The following is a 15,234-nucleotide window of genomic DNA, read 5'->3' as shown; positions in this document are numbered from 1 at the left end:
AAGAACATGCGCATAGTAACAAAACCTTAGCAACCAATCAGAAGGGCTTATATGAGAAACGGTGTACATGAAACGGATTACTACATGGGGCTTGACTCGCCAGTATAAATGGCAGAATATAACCGATTTTAATGCAGTTTTTGTTGTCATGTCCAAGAATACACATAAAACTATAGATATACGTATTAAACATGTATGTTTTTCAATCTTTTAACTTAAAATATTTAGATGTTTTCATTTAGAGGTCCGATACGGTGGCAGGCTTTTTCGGTCCAGTCCGAAAATTCACGTCCATTCAGCACCAAGCTTATTCGGCCTCCAGACTTATTCGGCCCTATAGCTAAATTACGTTTGTCATCTCACATATTATTTATTAAAACGGGTAGACACCAGAACATTGTTAGAGACCTACGTAAATGTGTTTTATGCAACCTTAATATGATATCGAAGATGAATATCACTTTGTTCTTACATGCCCTTACTATGCCGATGTTAGTAAATATTAATTCCATAGTACTACAGATGTCGCCCAAATATGTTTAAGTTTATCGAACTTCTTAATAGTTCAAATAAAAATGTGTTAAGAAAACTAGCCATGTTTTGTTTAAAAGGCTTTGAAATGCGAGAAAATGTCTTATATATGTAGTATACATTATATAAAGCCAATAAGCGTATAATAATTGTATACTTGTTGTAATCATTGAACAAGGTTTTTACATTATGTGGTCACTCAGTATTAACCTCTTCCATGTGACATTCTCACTTAAACATGTTGTATTAAATTCCTTTTTAAATCGATCTTCCTTCGAAATGATGTATGTTTTGTATTAAATTGTAACGCATGCTGTTATTGTATATGTGTGTTAACGACGATGAGCTGTATATGCTATTCTGTTCTGTTCTTTATATTTTATTTCTTTAAAACGTAATTGATTACAGCGGGTGTAGATTGGCGGTCGGTTTGTTGAAAATGTATTTCGATTATAATTGATGAATGGTGTTAATGATGAGTAATTGGTTGATATGTGTTTTTTTGGTCAATTCTTTTCTTAAATATGTCCTTTGAATATGATTGATTAAGGAAATTAATTAAACAGCATTTTAGTTTACAAACTGTTACCAATTTATATATTTGTGTAATTGTGTCGGTTTTTAATTGAATCGATTGTCGGTTCGTTTGTTAAATATTGCTTATGATTAAAGGTGTAAATGATGAGTATTTATCTGATATGTATTTATGCAAACTATATTGAATATAATGACTGGCTAGCTAAGATTTTTGAGAGTAAATTTATTTTCCAATATATGGTTATAACTTGTACTTTTTTATTTTGTCAGCGGAAACACAGATTTCACATCAAAATTGTTATTTTTGATTTTTTATTATATACTTTAAAAAAAATATTTATTAAAGTGACATACATGTGGACAAAAACAGTTGTAGTTGTATTGACAATATTTAACCTAAAATGCACATGTAAAATGCACACGTGGATAAATATGTGTAGATCACTTCTATCCATGCTTTTATTTGAACAGTATATGTGAATAAATGTATTAATAACACTAAAACTAATATGTATCTTAGAAGTTAGCATGTATTTTTTTACAATGCACAACATTGTTTGGGCAGTTAATAATTACAGTAAGTAATAGTGTGTACATTTCATTTATGCATTCAACTCAAAATATATATTAAACATTTATTTGCAAATCAATACAAAAAGTTATAATAAACTTTAACCAGTACATTTATTATAAGTGTGCACGTCAATAAATGACTAGTTACTATGCATAAAAAAAATTTATATTTAGAGTGTGAATGTAAATATCATTATTGTAATAATGTAACAAGTTTACAACAATGAATATTTGTATATTTAAGTAATTGTATTGTAACAATACATCAACAATCGATACTGGTCAAGAATCTAACTAATAGAATAAGCGATAAAGTACACATTTTAAAAGTCTATCTAATCACTAGTTATATGTCTTGAATGCACTATGTATGTTCGAAATGTACCTGTCAATAAACATAATGATAGCTGTAGGAAACAATATCCCGTAGTTATAAAGAGTATCGACCAACATATTTACAACGATTTATTCAAATTATAAATTGACCCGAAAAAGCCTGGTACTTGGGCCGAATGAGTCTGAAATTGGGGCCGAATAAGCCTGAAAAAAACGGGGCCAAAAAACTTGGTGCCGAAAGAGCCGATACTACGGATAAACATGCAAGATGTGAACAGATCATAAAAAGACAATGTAAAATCATATAATTCTGAGAAAAATATTTTAGTCGTTGATGGTTACTGATTGCGGTGGGGATTTTATCAGCTATGAACAAACCAAATCACTAAACGGCGTTTGTAATAAACTACAAAACTGAACCGTTTTGAGATATAAATGACCGTTTTGAGATATAAACGACCGTCATGACTTTAAAAAAGATTCCAAAAATCTACTTCCGCTTTTGTTTTGTAAATGTTGAATTTTTAATGAGCGCTTTGCAAGATGCGCCTCAAAACAATATTTCCAGTTGTCATACTAGTTTTTCATGTGAATTTTATACATGCTGAGTTTGTGACTGCTGGTGTTGTGGCTGTTGGATCTGCAATAACTGCAGGATTACTGGCTGGTTTCAATGTTTTTAACTGTATGATTAATGAGTGCTGCAATGACAGATGGATCTCAACAAACTTCACAGGTAAACTTACACAACATACAATTTTGTTTTCAAAAAAGCAGTTACTTATTTATCTCTTAAATGTTTTTATTTTATTTTAAAATAAGCAATACAAATAGGGCTCTGGTCTACAATAATAATACTATGTCAAAAGCCAAATGGCAATGGCCATAAGATTAGGAATCAAATAAAATTATTATTTCAATGCTAGAGATTTTGATGCTTCTTTAAAGCATCAATAAAGCATGATGAGCATAAATAGTATTAAATAAAATTTACTCATCTGTAAAGATACTTAATTTCTTCTTAATCTATTAATCTTTATATCTTGAGCAGAGTAGTAGACTAGTCCGTGACCATATAAACAGACCCCAGAGCCTTTGATAATATTTGCTATGATGGCTCTGGGGGTCCATGACCCCTTCATAAACACAAGTGCAGTTCTCTGCAGCTGATCTGTGCGCATCACTTTACAGACAGCGTTTGTGACCAATTAAGGAAAGCTATGGATGAACTAAGTAAAAACATTAAATTTACCTGAATGACAACCTACAGACGTTATCAGTTGCATGAACCCTTAAAAAACATGGCAATATTTCAATACACTATTCTTAATGACATTTTTACTGCGAAATTCAAAACAGTGCAAATATTAAAAAATTGTTATCGACAAATAACACTGTGCAAAAGATTGGTGTACTGCAACCTAACCTAAAGCAATCTGTGAGTTTATTTATTATTCCACTCGAAATAAAATACGCTTTTTAACAAAATACACTTTAAGAAGTGCATTTATTCTGCGCTTTCTCCAAAAAAGTGTATTTTTTCTGCGTCTTTCGTTTTAAAAGTACACTTAAGTGCATTAAAGTGTATTTTTCGAAATTAGAGCGCGTTTTTTCATAATCTTTTGAATTGCCAAGTGTATTTTTTCTGTACTTTTATATGATTGAGTGCGTCTTTTCTATGGAAGTGTATTTTTAACTATATCTTTTCCAAGACAGTGTGTCTTTTCAATTTAAGCGTATTTAAGTGTATTAATAAGTGTATCTTTTCTGGGTCTGAACATATTTTATACTTTTCATACATTATATATTAGTAGTAAAAATTGTGTAGTATTTACAAAAACAACACAAATACAAGTGTTATGTATGACATTATCAAATGTTTATTGATTATTTGAAAACATCAAGAAAATAATACTATTCATAATAAATTTTTTAACAACAATGCTTAACAGCTTTAAAAAGCACAAGTTCAACTAAATCAGGCTGTGGGTCACTTATTAAAAATATTGAACGTGTCAAAAATATTATGTGGGCTTCTGGCAAGCCCACATAATATTTTTGACACTTTCAATATTTTTAATATTTAAATTATATTTTCTCAAATTTCTTATACTATTTAACCCAAATAAAATTAATATCTACCACATTGTCTACTAAACACATTTTTTAAAAGCAATTAAAATAATATTTATAATAGAATTATAATTTTCTAACACCTTTCAGTATGTCAAATTGAAATATTCACAAATAAATATAATATGCTAAGGGTTATGTGCATGTATTGTAATTTGTGATTTCATAAACAATAAACAGATTGTCATTTCTCAGTAATGATATTCAATTTAAGGTCACAAAGAGAAGAATTGTTATCAGTGATGTGTATTATTCCATAAATATTTTGGTGTTGAAATTTGCCTTTATCAGTAGATATATCTCAAGCTGACACAACAGATAAAAGATCAGCTCTCCCCCAATTAAATCAAATATGCATCATAAACACTAATCTCTTATCAGTGATGCAGCAATGCCTAACAAAGGGGTGCATATCATCTGCATACTTTTGATTGGTTGATAGTTTTTGTTTTGAAAACAAGCCACTTTTGATTGGTTTAGGGCACAGGAAGTAAATTTGTTTAAACAAGCAGGTGTCAGCAACTGATAATGAGCTACATTTTTAGACATGATTTAGCAAATTAAGATTTTAAATTGTACTTGTAGTGTCAAATGTCTTGAAATACTGTCAGCATGAAGTATTGTGTGATGAAAACAAAGTGTATTTACTACAATGTAGTAAATCAAAGGAGGTCCAAAGTGGCTGGATACTGAAGAACAGTTGTAACAGGTTTGTATTTTTATTTCTGCATCCCTTTTTTAATTAAGTTCATTGAATTAATTATGATCATTATCATGTTTATGTATTGTCTCTGGTATAAGGATAAGTAAATGCATTGTAATTTTAAGGAAAACTAACACCAATTGAAACAAAAATAGATAAATATACAAATTAAAAAGTGTTAATGTTGTGTACAGTGAATTATTATGGCTGTGTTTTATGGTTATTGTTATCTTAAACTTTATTTATAGCTAAGTCTGGTCATTACTGAATGGACTTCTTTCCCTCATATTTCAATGAGAACTTTTATATTTTGATTTTAAAGGTAAAACTCTTGCCCCAAGGAAAGAATGTGCATTATCACCTGCTAAAATAGGAAGAAACAGGGGGATACTGACTGATGTATGGACTTTAACACCAGGTTTTTACCCTTCAAGAGTTGGCCAACTAGAGTGAAGCAGGAGAGTGGGCTGTGCTTGACTAAGAAAAGCTGGATTTGTTGAGAGGTAAAACTATACAGGTTATTGCATTTAAAATGCATCACACTTCCAGCCAGTCCAGACAGCCAAATGAGACCACGCATCTTAGTTCATTTTCAAACTGTATTGTCTACAAAACGCTATTTCTTTGATGATAAGAGTTTAGTCACATGTGATCACAGGATTAAAAAATTGCAAAAATAAACAAACAAAAACAACAAGCAAACAAACTTGCATTGATTTAAATTTCTAATTATAATCGCAACAAGATTACCATTACAGCAATATTTCATAGTTAAGTGAAACAAAAACCTTACAATTTAACAAGTATGAAGAATGCCTCGCCCTTTTGATAGTGTGTGATATCATGTTTATCTTTTGCAGATCAATACGCATTCAAGATCCTTAAGAAGAGAAGGACACAAGCAACATCAGTGGTAGATGTCACTCCAGCCCCTGCTTTTCCGGTCTCGCCTGCTGCTTTCCAGGTCCCTCCAGCTGCCAAGATCAGGTCTAGGCACTGGCTGCCATCCAGGTCCCCCTGGCGGTTGCGGTCGTGTTCTCAAATGGCTGCTGTACTGGACTACTGGTCCCACCACCATATTTGGTCAAGGTCTCTCCAAATGCTGAAGTCCAGGTTCCTCCGGCCACTGCGGTTCAGGTACCCCCAACAGCTGTGACCTAGTTCTCTGCAGCAGCTGCGATCTAAATATATTGACCCACTGCGGAACACTGCGGTTAATCGTTTTTTCCATACAATCTTCCACAAATGCCTCATTTTATAATGAAGTGTACAATTCTTATGTTCATATTTGTTTGTGTTATAAAGATGATTTTCCTGCACATTGTGTTTTTTTCCCTTAAAACTGCATGGGGCTATTACTTTTTTTACTGAAACATATCAGCACAAAATTGTAAAAGACTTTAACATACTTTAATACAAAAAAGTGTTTAAACCCACAGGAAACCACCTTGCCAAAAACCCACAAAAACTTACTGAGCAGGTTATTGTTTGCCAAAACCTAGCGAGTGTGCGTTTCATTGTCCATATGCTTATAAATTTAATAATTAGAATGAATTATCTTTAATGTATTTTTTTTAGATATATAAACTCAAGAAACTTACATAATTTTTGCGCCACATTACAAGTTTATTTGAATTTGTGTCACTCCTAAGATTTTCCCACGGCCTCCGAATGTCTCTCTTACCCTCTGAAAGTGTTTGTGTTTAGAAATTATTTATAACGTTATTTTTAATAAATAAATCTATTTCAGACTATAAAATACTGTTCTAGCTGTTGATATGTCCCCTTTATAGTTAAAACTGAGATAACTTGTGAGTAAATAGTTGTAAATGGTTGTATATATTTCCAAGTTTGGAAAGTTATGTAGATCTCAAATGTGCTTTCATGTCCATAGTGCTTATATATTTAATAATAAGAACGAATTATCTTTGATGTCATTTTAGGTTTTTTCATATAAACTCGAAAAACTTACATAATTTGTGCGCCACATTACAAGTTTGGCAAGAAAAAATCTTTAACAATATTAAAAACCATGTGAGGATTGAGAAAGATTTAAAAAAAACTATTTTGCTATTTGACAATTTGGTAAGCCTACATGTATGTCTTTGTCTTTCAACATATTTTATTTGCCATTGTTATTTATTGTGATATTGTTTGAAAAAATTGTATATTGACATGTTTTTTTTCAATGCATTCTTTGTATGGAACAATGTAAACCAAAAAGTATAGGGACAGGGGGAAGCAGTTGCAGAGGAAAGCGGAAAAGCTTTTAAGCACCCATAGAATGGCCTTAACTACTTGTTTATTTTAAAATGATTTATGTGAATAAATGTGTTTATTTCAAAGTTTATTTGCTGTTGTTCTCTCAGATCATATTTAAACCGGCCACTTTTCATATCCAAATGAATGTTTTTTTAATAGACATTTTCAAAGATACACTTAAGTGCACTTTATACACTAAAAATACACTTGAGCGTTTTTTTTTCTTCAAAAAATACACTAGAGCGTATTTAAAAAAAAAATACACTTGAGCGTATTTTTTTCCCCAAATTTTTCAAAAAATACACTAGAGCGTATTTTTTTCAAAAAATACACAAGAGCGTATTTAAGTGTATTTTTTCATGTTTTCTTAAGTAAATTAAAACGCTTAAAATACGCTTCAAGTGTACTTTTTGGGGAACAAAAAAAACGGTAAGCGAATTTATACACTTAAATACACTTAAGCGTATTAATTCACTTAAAAACACTAAAGTACACTTTAAAATACACACAAAAGTGCATTTTATACACTCAAAAAGTGTATTATTTGAACAGAAAAATGCACTTGTTTAGTTAAATGCGCTTTAAAGCGCATGTTATTGGCACCATATTTTTTTTCAGCAAAAAATACGGTGCATTTAGTGCACTTTTTCGAGAAGGTATAGGCAACATTGCAATAGTTTGTCAATACGGTGGATAGAGGGTAGGAAATATATATATATATAAAGCAATTATTCTTGTTTTAATGGTTTTTGCAGCGTCAGTGTTCATTAGCCATTGCAGTGGTTATCAAATTTTGCACCTTAGGACAATAGACAGCGCATTGCTACTCTCAGCAACTCTTTTGGTTATAGGTGAAAGTTGAATTATTGCAACTAAGGCCTAGCCTAGTCCATATTAACGGACTCACAGAGCCTTTGATTATTTTCGCTGAAACGGCACTGGGACCAAAAACTTGTAAATGATCAAAGAGTTTTTTTTTTCGGCGTAAGCTGCATAAGCCAGCTTTTCACCTTAGCCTGACCTTTGTAAGTGTCCAATAAAATTCCAATAAAATTTCCCGCGGCTAGGTACGAATGAATACACTTCATTTATTCCATTGGCTGATTTGAGTATACCACCAGAACATTGGAAACATATCCGCGTCTTTGTAACACTGTTTTACTGTATGAAACAATTTTATCTCGAATGAAAAGGCTTAATAGATAGAACAGTTTTACACTCAATTCTCGACATCAATACAGTTTGTGCGTACACCTTTTATTTTCAGAGTTTTACCAGCGCAAGAGCGTTTATACTTAAAAGGCTATGTTCTCATATTTAGTACTTACTTCCTTATTCCTGTCAACATGTTAACATGTAAAAGTATAAAGAGCAATGGAAGCGAGGCCTCACTTTAAAGCATTGCATTTCAACCCGCGAGGTATATCGGGTCAATTCGCGGACATTCAGAGTTTATATACAGGTCATCACCGGAGTTGGCGGCCAGTAAAATAATCGTTATATAATAAAGACGCTATCCGTGAACTAGGTGACCTGGAATTTTCTTTAGACCAGAAATATGTTAAATGAAGATATTCAGCAATATAATTATGGTATGTAAATAATAGATTCTTAATGTGTTTTCAACAATACAATGATAAATATTATTGTTGATAAATTTAACAATAATTATTCGTCCATATTGCCTAATGTACTAAAGTGATATTATGAGCATGTAACAGTTTATAGGTGTCTATCGCAACCGTTGATTATTTTTGATGTTTCTACTTCATATACACTTATACTAATTAATGCAGCATCATCATACTAAGACAATATACCAGAAAGAGAAAAATAATGCATTTGAATATCAACCGTACTTTCGTTTGACAACTGATCATGCGTTTACGAGTTGAACCTAAATTTAGTTTTAGTGCAGATTTGTTCATACGACACAAAGACACGAAATTGTTTTACGGATCATTTCAGCTTACAGGACTGGGTGGGTCACGTAAGAATATCGAATATAAAATATATTTTTATAAACAACTGGTAGCAAGGTGAGTTGCAGATAATTAATCAGTAACCACATTTTAACTAACTATTTTGACCTGTTAATTCTTTTCAGCTCAATTCAACAGTGCAAAATGCCCATAATATCACTTTAAGCATTAGCACGATGATAATTGATACTGTTAATAATCGAATCAAATAGCAATGCCCGACAAACCACTATAACAGGTTTGTTCGAAGAACGCGCCTATAAATACGGATACTTCTCGTGTGGCCGGTTGACTCATATGTTTAAATTTCACTTCCATTCTTCTTTTGGTTTTCTGTTTTGTATCTATAGGTTTATGACCAGCAATATGTTATAATGTAAAATAAGCCGCGAAAACTCCCCGTAACATCCCGTACTGCGTGTGATGCAGCTAAGAACTGCACAGAAAAAGACATTCGCTATCCTTGATCTCATTCATTAAACTATTTACGCTGTATATCTTTTTTTAAAGATATTTCTTGTTAATATTTCCTTCTCTGTACTGAGAAGTGCAAGATTGCAGTTTACATACATGTACAATCTAGTCCAATTGATAGGAGAGAATGAGCTTCAGCTTGTTAAAAAAATGCTCCCAATTGGCTATTGAAACTGGGTATTGGTAATAAAATTTGCAGAGAAATTCAAATATTAGGAAAGTCATCATAACCACATCACAAATAATAATAAATAAAATAAAAAAAACTAGAAATGTCGCGGCAGAGGCCTACGCGTATCACCACGCCACATGTTTGACCCAGGGGCGCCCCAGGGTTGGTAATGGGGCCATGCATAGTTAAGATTGACCGTATTGTCATAAGAGATGATAAGTATCATTTAAGTAAATCAGTGTATGAATGAAGAAGTTAATGTAAAATAACATAAAAAATGAGTGAAAATCTCTGACCTGGCCCACCCCAACCCCCATAACTTTTGACCAAGGTGTCAGATCAAAATTCCAAATAGTGCACTGTCGCACATATGCTTATAGCTACCATGTGTGTAAGTTTCAAGGTTCCAGTGCTAATAGTGTAGGAGGATATATTGGCCAGGACAGACGGACGGACAGGCAGCGGAGATAACCACATAATAGATTTCAAAATCTAAATGCGGACCCTAAGGTCAAGGTCACAGGGGTCAAAAATTTTATGCGCATGAAAAGGTCTTGTCCAGATACACATGCGTATCAAAAATATGAAAGCAATAACTGAAGGGACACAGACGTTATGAGCTTTTTTTTAATCGCGGTCGCAGATTGCGAAACCTGAATGCGGACCCAAAGTTCAAAAATTTTATGCGCATGGAAGGTGTTGTCCAAATACACATGCATACCAAATATGAAAGCAATATCTGAAGGGACACAGTAGTAATGAGCCTTTTTCGAATCGGGTCGCAGATTTCGAAACCTGAAGGCTGACCTCAAGCAGCGTTTTTCCTCTATATAAAGTTGGTACCGTAAAATGGCACCATTCCCAATGAGACCATTTTTCCCACTTTCAAAATAAAAATTCTCAATTTCAAAAATAAAATTCACAATTCACAAAAAAATCCATTTCATAGAAAAATATCGCCTCCGATTTCCATACGCACATGTAAATCCCTTTTGTCAAAACATCGCAGTCTACACAATGAGGTCAGTATACCGGCTAAGCGTGTTTTCACAACACCCAACACCCAAATCCAGTTTTGTTTGGATTTTTTGTTTACTCAGTACTGTATACAGCGTACAATAAATGCTTCAATAATGAACAATGGAAAAGACCGTTACGCTAAAGATACAGCATGTTTAATGGAAATTAATTTTTTATTTTAGTTAAAATGAATATCAAAATTTTAAACCGAAATTAAAAGATTTCAATTGTCTCTACACTACATAGTTTTTATACAAAAATCAATACGCCTATATGCTTACCATGCGATAACGTGGGTTTACAGTCAACTCGTACCTCAGTCAACTCGCAAGGTAGTCAACTCGCACGTTTTTTGGTCAACTCGCACGGAAGTCAACTCGTACCTAAGTCAACTCGCAGGGTAGTCAAAATATTGATGTATTAATGTGTTCTAAATGAGTTATTTATGCATAAAAACATTGAGTAATACTTTCAGAGTTTAGTTCAATACTTTTTATTGAAAAATATTCACAAAATAACAAAAAAAAGGAAAAAACTTAAACCGCGCATATATGATTATCATACCTACATGTATTTAAACATGGTTGTACAAACAATGATTAATTTTACAATTATTCTTTATCATGCAATTTTTACAAGAATCAAATGTTTATTTATTTTATACTTTAATAAAATTTACCAACATTTTTACAATTTGTACATGAGTTACGGTTCTACATTAATTAATTAAATATTAAATTGTATAGCATGAACAAATTTAAAAAATATTTATTTAAGTATTCCATACTACAGCTTTATCTCTAGACAACCCCTATCAGTAATAGCCTTATCTACTCCTCGATAATCAGTACCCTCATCAGCTCTGAATGACTGACAAATTATCTGTTAATTGTAATTTTAGTGGTGAGAAATAAGGTATTGTTACTGATTACTCTACATAGACTTTCCACCATTATAAATCAACACGCGAACCATTAAACGTATTTGAATTAATAATTGCAAATAACATATATTCCGATAGTATCAAAATACTTGAATCGAGTGATAGCAGTATCACAAAAACAAACATTCATCTACAATACAAATAAACAACGTTTATTAAATAACTTCAACCAAAGCTGCTATTTTGAGAAAAGCTGGTATATTGAGATAACCACTTGACTTTATGACAAATCTGAAATAAGAAAAACAACACACCACTAACACGATTTCGATTAGCTTCACATTAATAAGAAATCTAAAGAGGTCGTTATAATAACATAATACGCGAAAATAGAAAATGTAAGTTTAGCAACGGACACGCTATAGAAAATGAGTTAGTATCACTTTCCACTCTAGTGAATTATTATAGTATACAATGATATGACTGGTACTTGCCGGTTTCGCATGTTCAGTGTTGCCATTTTTGGCAACTATCGCATTCAATTTGCTTGCTGCCTTGGACCCACATTCCTTGAACACAATATACACGGATAATCCATCACACACAAAACGCATGAATTCACTATACGTATGTATTCCGTAGCACATATATGTTGATAATGATAACCTATTCTTAATTTAGTCGATTTATATACATAACTAAGAAACTTTGATCTATTATGATTAACCGCACGAAACAAACATCACCTTATTTTCGTTTTAATTTTCTTTAATTTAACTTACACCTGATTATAAAAGTAAAACATTTTAATTACAAGCTAAATTAACTTTAATTGAATCGTGCGCGGTATACAACACCCTTTACAACATTCTCCGTTTTGTGACAAACATTAAAGTATCACTGATTAATTATCATACCAATTTAGTTTATTTGATTAATGCTTTGCCATTTTAATAATTGTTAGTTGTATATAAGACCTTTCACACCTATTACAAACATTCATATAACCCGTCAAAACCACAGACCACAAGTGTAAAAGAGCCATTAAATGTGACAACCGTATATTCAGATTATTAAAAAAGGACATAATTATTATTATTTTTACTTATAAACTACTGATCATATTACATCCTTCATCTATTTCTATATATTTTTTCGATGCGTGCGAGTTGACTTCGAAAAGTGCGAGTTGACCAGAAATGCCGTGCGAGTTGACCAAAAAACGTGCGAGTTGACTACCGTGCGAGTTGACTTAGGTAGGAGTTGACCGGCACCCATAATGTGGCGTTATAAATGAGCGGCTTAATTTTCGCGCGCTTTTGTCGAGACAAAGGAAATATGCATGTGTACTGTTTATATTGATAACGTCGCATTAACATGAAGATTGAAAAGTATGCTTTGAATTACAAATTTAATAATGGTCATTTAAGAATGCAACCAAACATTTACAGTTTTAGTTAATTAAAAAAATACTTATTTGTAAAAACGTTTACCTGTCGAAATAGGAAATAATTTTGACAATATTAAGCATGAAATGTACAATTTCCACAAAGAATGCACCAGGTTGCCATCAGCAGTCTTCTTAGTAACTGCCATGATTTTTTCGTGGAGGAGTACACCGTAATGACTGATAAGTGTGGTAGGTATAGCAACGCCAACAAACTGGCACAAAGCCACTGAAATTATCCATTGGTAGTGAAATTGTGTATTCACGCACAACTGTTTCACAATCGTTCGCATCTTCGCATCTTCAGTGCCTTGTAACCGATTTTGGTGTAATACGAAAACCAAACAAATTACCGGTGCTTATTATCACTCGAGCATTTATAAATTTCCGACTTAAAAATTGGGGAATATATATTAAATATCGAGTCCAGTGCATAGTTGTCAGATGTAGATAATAGTAGTGTTTCATCGATGGTCAAGTCTACTGATGCAAACCTCGTTCAATCAGAGACTGGTTATCCTACGGAACCTGAGGCCACAAGTCATAATTTAGACAGTTCATACTCTCAAGCACAGTTTCACAAAAAGAGTGTTGTTTAATAAACTCATTGTTTAGTGTTAAAAGAAACATTATTTTGTAGGAAATCACTCACCACATTGATGTCAATATGCAACTTATTATTTGTACATGTTTTAAAACGGTTTCAGCATAATTCATAAATTTTCCAATTTGGATGAAAATTCCGCTAATTTTCCCAATTCGACCGGTACCGGTACCATTCGCAAAGTGGTGAGGAAAAACGCTGACCTCAAGGTCAAGGTCACAGGGGTAAAAAATTGTATGCGCATGGAAAGGTGTTTCTAGATGCACATGCATACCAAAAATGAAATCAATATCTGAAAGGACACACTAGTTATGAGCCTTTTTCGAATCACAGTCACAGGAAAATCTCTGACCCGGCCCCACCCCAAAACCCATAACTTTTGACCCAGGGTCAGATCAAAATTTCAAATAGTGCACCATCGCACATATGCTCATAGCTACCATGTGTGTAAGTTTCAAGGTTCTAGTGCTAATAATGTAGGAGGAGATAGTGGCCAGGACGGACGGACAGACGGTTGTACAGACGGCTGAGATAACCACATAATCCCCACTTTTTATAATAAGTTCCAAAGATATCATCGGTAAAGCGTCACCTCTAGTAGTAAATAACATTTTACAGTCTTTAATCTTGTTGAGCAGTTCTTTGCATTTTTCATCAAAGTTATACAAATTTGCTCAATCAAAGCAATTGTTTGGAAGCATATTCATATCCTCAATTTAAAAAATGATGTAATTTATCCTTTTTCGACTTAAAGGTCCAGGGGCGAATTGTGTAAAATTTGAAGTCAAAACTTCTGGTGCTCATTAAGTTGATGCCCAGGGCAAAATGCCCCCTCTACTACACCTCTGTTCCTTAGGATAACCCTTACATTTTGGATGCATCAACAACTTCCCAACTCATGTATGTGTTTTAAACTAACTCTCAAATCTCTGTATAAAAACATTATTGGAAATCTATCTATCACAGTATTAACAAGAAATGCGTCATTGACATTACTCTGATTTTAAAGGTTCAAACTATCAATTAACACACTCATGACCTAATTGATTTATAAAGTTAACCATAGGTGTTCACAAGACTTAATTTTGGAGGCTAGTACTATACATGTATGTTTTATATGATGCAGAAGTTGAAATTTCTATTCAATGCATTTGCTAAGGTAAATTAAGGCACATGTAAAACTTATTAGGTTTTATTTTAGCAGAGCCTACCAGGAAATGGGTAATTCCCCTTATTTGTACTCATTTGTACTCATACTTGATTAAACAGGACATCATAAAATTCATATTAAAAAGATTATAATCTACGATGCAATTTATGCCTGCAAATGTATTGTTTTTAAAAGAGGAAGAATGACATCTTCGCAAATAAACACTATCTTTGAGATGAATTTTATGGCACCTGAATTTTAGTGATTTTCCTTTCCTATTCTTTGTTTATAGATAAATTTACCATCATATATAGTTATCAATTATACTTTTTAAGTGATATGTTACATTATAACCCTTTTTGCGTTATATATACATGTATGTCGGGATAATGGAACTCATAAACATTATCAGGTGAAAAATTCAAGT

General features: G+C 32.6%; 1 protein-coding gene and 1 long non-coding RNA gene across 2 annotated transcripts in view; both read left to right on the top strand.

Moving 5' to 3' along the window:
- The first annotated feature begins 2,471 nt into the window (after nt 1-2,471).
- Nucleotides 2,472-15,234, top strand: part of LOC127861167 (torsin-1A-like) — a 36,909-nt gene continuing 24,146 nt past the window's right edge. Inside the window, exon 1 of the mRNA XM_052399548.1 lies at nt 2,472-2,713. Coding sequence (XP_052255508.1) covers nt 2,521-2,713 — 193 coding nt within the window. The 5' untranslated portion in view covers nt 2,472-2,520. The remainder of the gene's footprint in view (nt 2,714-15,234) is intronic.
- On the top strand, nt 4,225-7,163 carry LOC127861174 (uncharacterized). Its single transcript, XR_008040102.1, has 3 exons — nt 4,225-4,819; nt 5,136-5,316; nt 5,674-7,163. It is a non-coding gene; the product is annotated as an uncharacterized LOC127861174 (long non-coding RNA).

The sequence above is a fragment of the Dreissena polymorpha genome, chromosome 15 (genome assembly GCF_020536995.1).
Source record: "Dreissena polymorpha isolate Duluth1 chromosome 15, UMN_Dpol_1.0, whole genome shotgun sequence".
Classification (NCBI taxonomy): Eukaryota; Metazoa; Mollusca; class Bivalvia; order Myida; family Dreissenidae; genus Dreissena; species Dreissena polymorpha.
Note: the sequence above shows the minus strand (reverse complement) of the source record. Positions and strands in the feature narration are given on the sequence as shown.